Raw genomic sequence first — 2,251 nt, forward strand, 5'->3', positions numbered from 1 at the left:
GAAATATATATAATATTATAGCTCTAAAAATATATATATATTAATATAAAATATGATGTATGGACTAGTACTAATGTATATATTAATACTGACTATTAGACCTATTAAAGGTGCAATAAAAAATAATAAAAAATAAAATAATAAAAAATTGTGAAAGCTACAAAAAATATATTAATACTAAGGAGGAAATAATAATATATATTAATACTATTATAGCATTGTATTAATATATATAAACAAATAAATACTAAAAATAAAAAGTGAAGAAGCAAAGGGGGTACGAAGCAAAAAATTGCACCAAACAAAAAGAACCACAAAAAGAAAAATAATAAAAAACTACTAAGGGAGAAAAACAAAAGAAAAAAGCAAGAAAGCAACTAAAACATAGAAATAATAAATATACCATTATAACGAAGAAAATGAATATATATATGCAAAGAAGAAAAGAAACAAGGAGCGCGACAACGATAAAGAGAAAAGACACCAAACATAAAGAACAACAAAAACAAAAATTAAAAATTAAAAAAAGGAAAAAAAAAAAGGCAAGAAAAAATGAACAAAGAAAGAAGGGAGGAGGAACCAAGAAAAGAGAGGACAAGACAGGGGAGGTTGTGGCGGAGAACAAGAAGGGGGAGAGCCATGACACAAAGGATAGGCAACACAAGAGGCAGAGGAGCGAGCCAGACCAGCAAAGAAGAGAGGAGAAAGGACAGGGAGCGGGGACGCTCAAGGACGGTGACGACTATCCAGCGAACTTAATAATGGTTGCCAAGACTGGCTCAAAGACCAACCATCCTCTCGATTAAGATTAAGGGGGTGGTGGTTAATTTCAATGGCTTCCATTAACTTTCTCTTGAAGTAGTTATCTTCCTTGACAAGGATTTGGGTGCTCTCGAGACAAATATGGCGTTTGGTTGCAGATGAGTGCTCTACTAGAGCAGATTTATGGACCCTATCATGTTTGATGTCTGCACCATGCTCCCTAATTCTAGTCTGGAATGAGCGACCCGTTTCTCCTATGTAGGCTTACACCACAAGAGCAAACAATCTTGTAGACTCCTGAGTCAAGAAGAGCATCCCTGGGGTCCTTAAGAGGGGGCACATAGTTACGGACCCTGGATAGGGGCTTGAAGGCCACCCTAAGTCCCTTTTTGGACAAGATTTTGGCAATCTTTTGGGATAAACCATCAACAAAAGGAAGGGCAACGTTCAAGGTAGGCAGAGACAAGAGAGGTTTGGGGTTGGCACTGGTGAGAAAGAAATATTTGGCTTGGTTGAGCGCCTTAGAAATTTGTTTATGAGAGTAACCGTTAAGTTTGAAGACTTGGCGGAGATGGGCCAACTCCTGGTTTAAGTTGTCATCATCGCAAATTCTAAGGGCTCTAAGAGCAAGGGTCTTGAGGATGCCAACCTTTTGGCTGGGGTGATGGTGAGATGAAGAGTGGAGGTATAAATCAGTGTGGGTGGCCTTGCGATACACACATCGGCTAAGGGTTCCATCTGCCTTCTTGATGAGAAGAACATCGAGGAAAGGTAAATGGTTGTTAGACTCAAGTTCCATCGTAAAGGAGATGTTAGAGGAAAAGTTGTTGATGTGCTGGTGGAACTCCATAAGCTTGTCATGACCATGTGGCCAACACACATTTGTGTCATCCACATATCGCTTCCACCATTTGGGTTTAAGGGGGAAAGAGTGGAGGGCCACTTCCTCAAAACACTCCATATAAAGGTTAGCGATGACCGGGGAGAGGGGAGAGCCCATAGCCACCCCGTCAACTTGCTCATAGAAGACGCCTTGGAAGGAAAAGAAGGTGGACCTCAAACATAAATCCACTAAGGAAGCAATTTCCTCACCCATCTTATCCTTAATGATGTCAATTGAGTCAGGAATTGGCACCTTGGTGAAGAGAGAAACCACATCAAAACTCACCAAGATGTCATTTTGCTCCATCTTGACATCTTTGGTATATGGTTTTGATATGGTTGAATTAGTGAAATCATGTAAGTGAATTAATACCATTCTATATTGTGTGGATTATCTTTCATTTCATGTCTTATGTCCATTTGATCATGTCTTCTTTCTTGTTTAACAAAATGTTTCGTTCATTGCTTGCCTTGGTAACAAGGGAAGACTATTTTTTCCTAGGTTGTGTTATTTTGAGTGGTAACTCCAATTATTAGGTATTAGGAATCTTTAAGCTCCATCATGTTTTAGACATTGTCAAGATATCTCAAACACATTTTGAATGGA

The 2,251-nt window shown here is 38.5% G+C and overlaps 1 protein-coding gene across 1 annotated transcript; it reads right to left on the reverse strand.

Moving 5' to 3' along the window:
- Positions 1–988: 988 nt before the first annotated feature.
- LOC149573065 (uncharacterized) lies at positions 989–1,951 on the reverse strand. Its single transcript, XM_089815907.1, has one exon. It carries the CDS (start codon positions 1,949–1,951, stop codon positions 989–991), a length of 963 nt encoding a protein of 320 aa, XP_089672033.1.
- Positions 1,952–2,251: the final 300 nt, after the last annotated feature.

This window comes from Cupressus sempervirens, chromosome 2 (genome assembly GCF_028749045.1).
Source record: "Cupressus sempervirens isolate cs-2001-9-10 chromosome 2, ASM2874904v1, whole genome shotgun sequence".
Taxonomy (NCBI): domain Eukaryota; kingdom Viridiplantae; phylum Streptophyta; class Pinopsida; order Cupressales; family Cupressaceae; genus Cupressus; species Cupressus sempervirens.

Bases quoted from the DNA above. Each gene is read 5' to 3' on its own strand.
- LOC149573065 (XM_089815907.1), bottom strand. From the start codon at position 1,951: ATGGAGCAAAATGACATCTTGGTGAGTTTTGATGTGGTTTCTCTCTTC.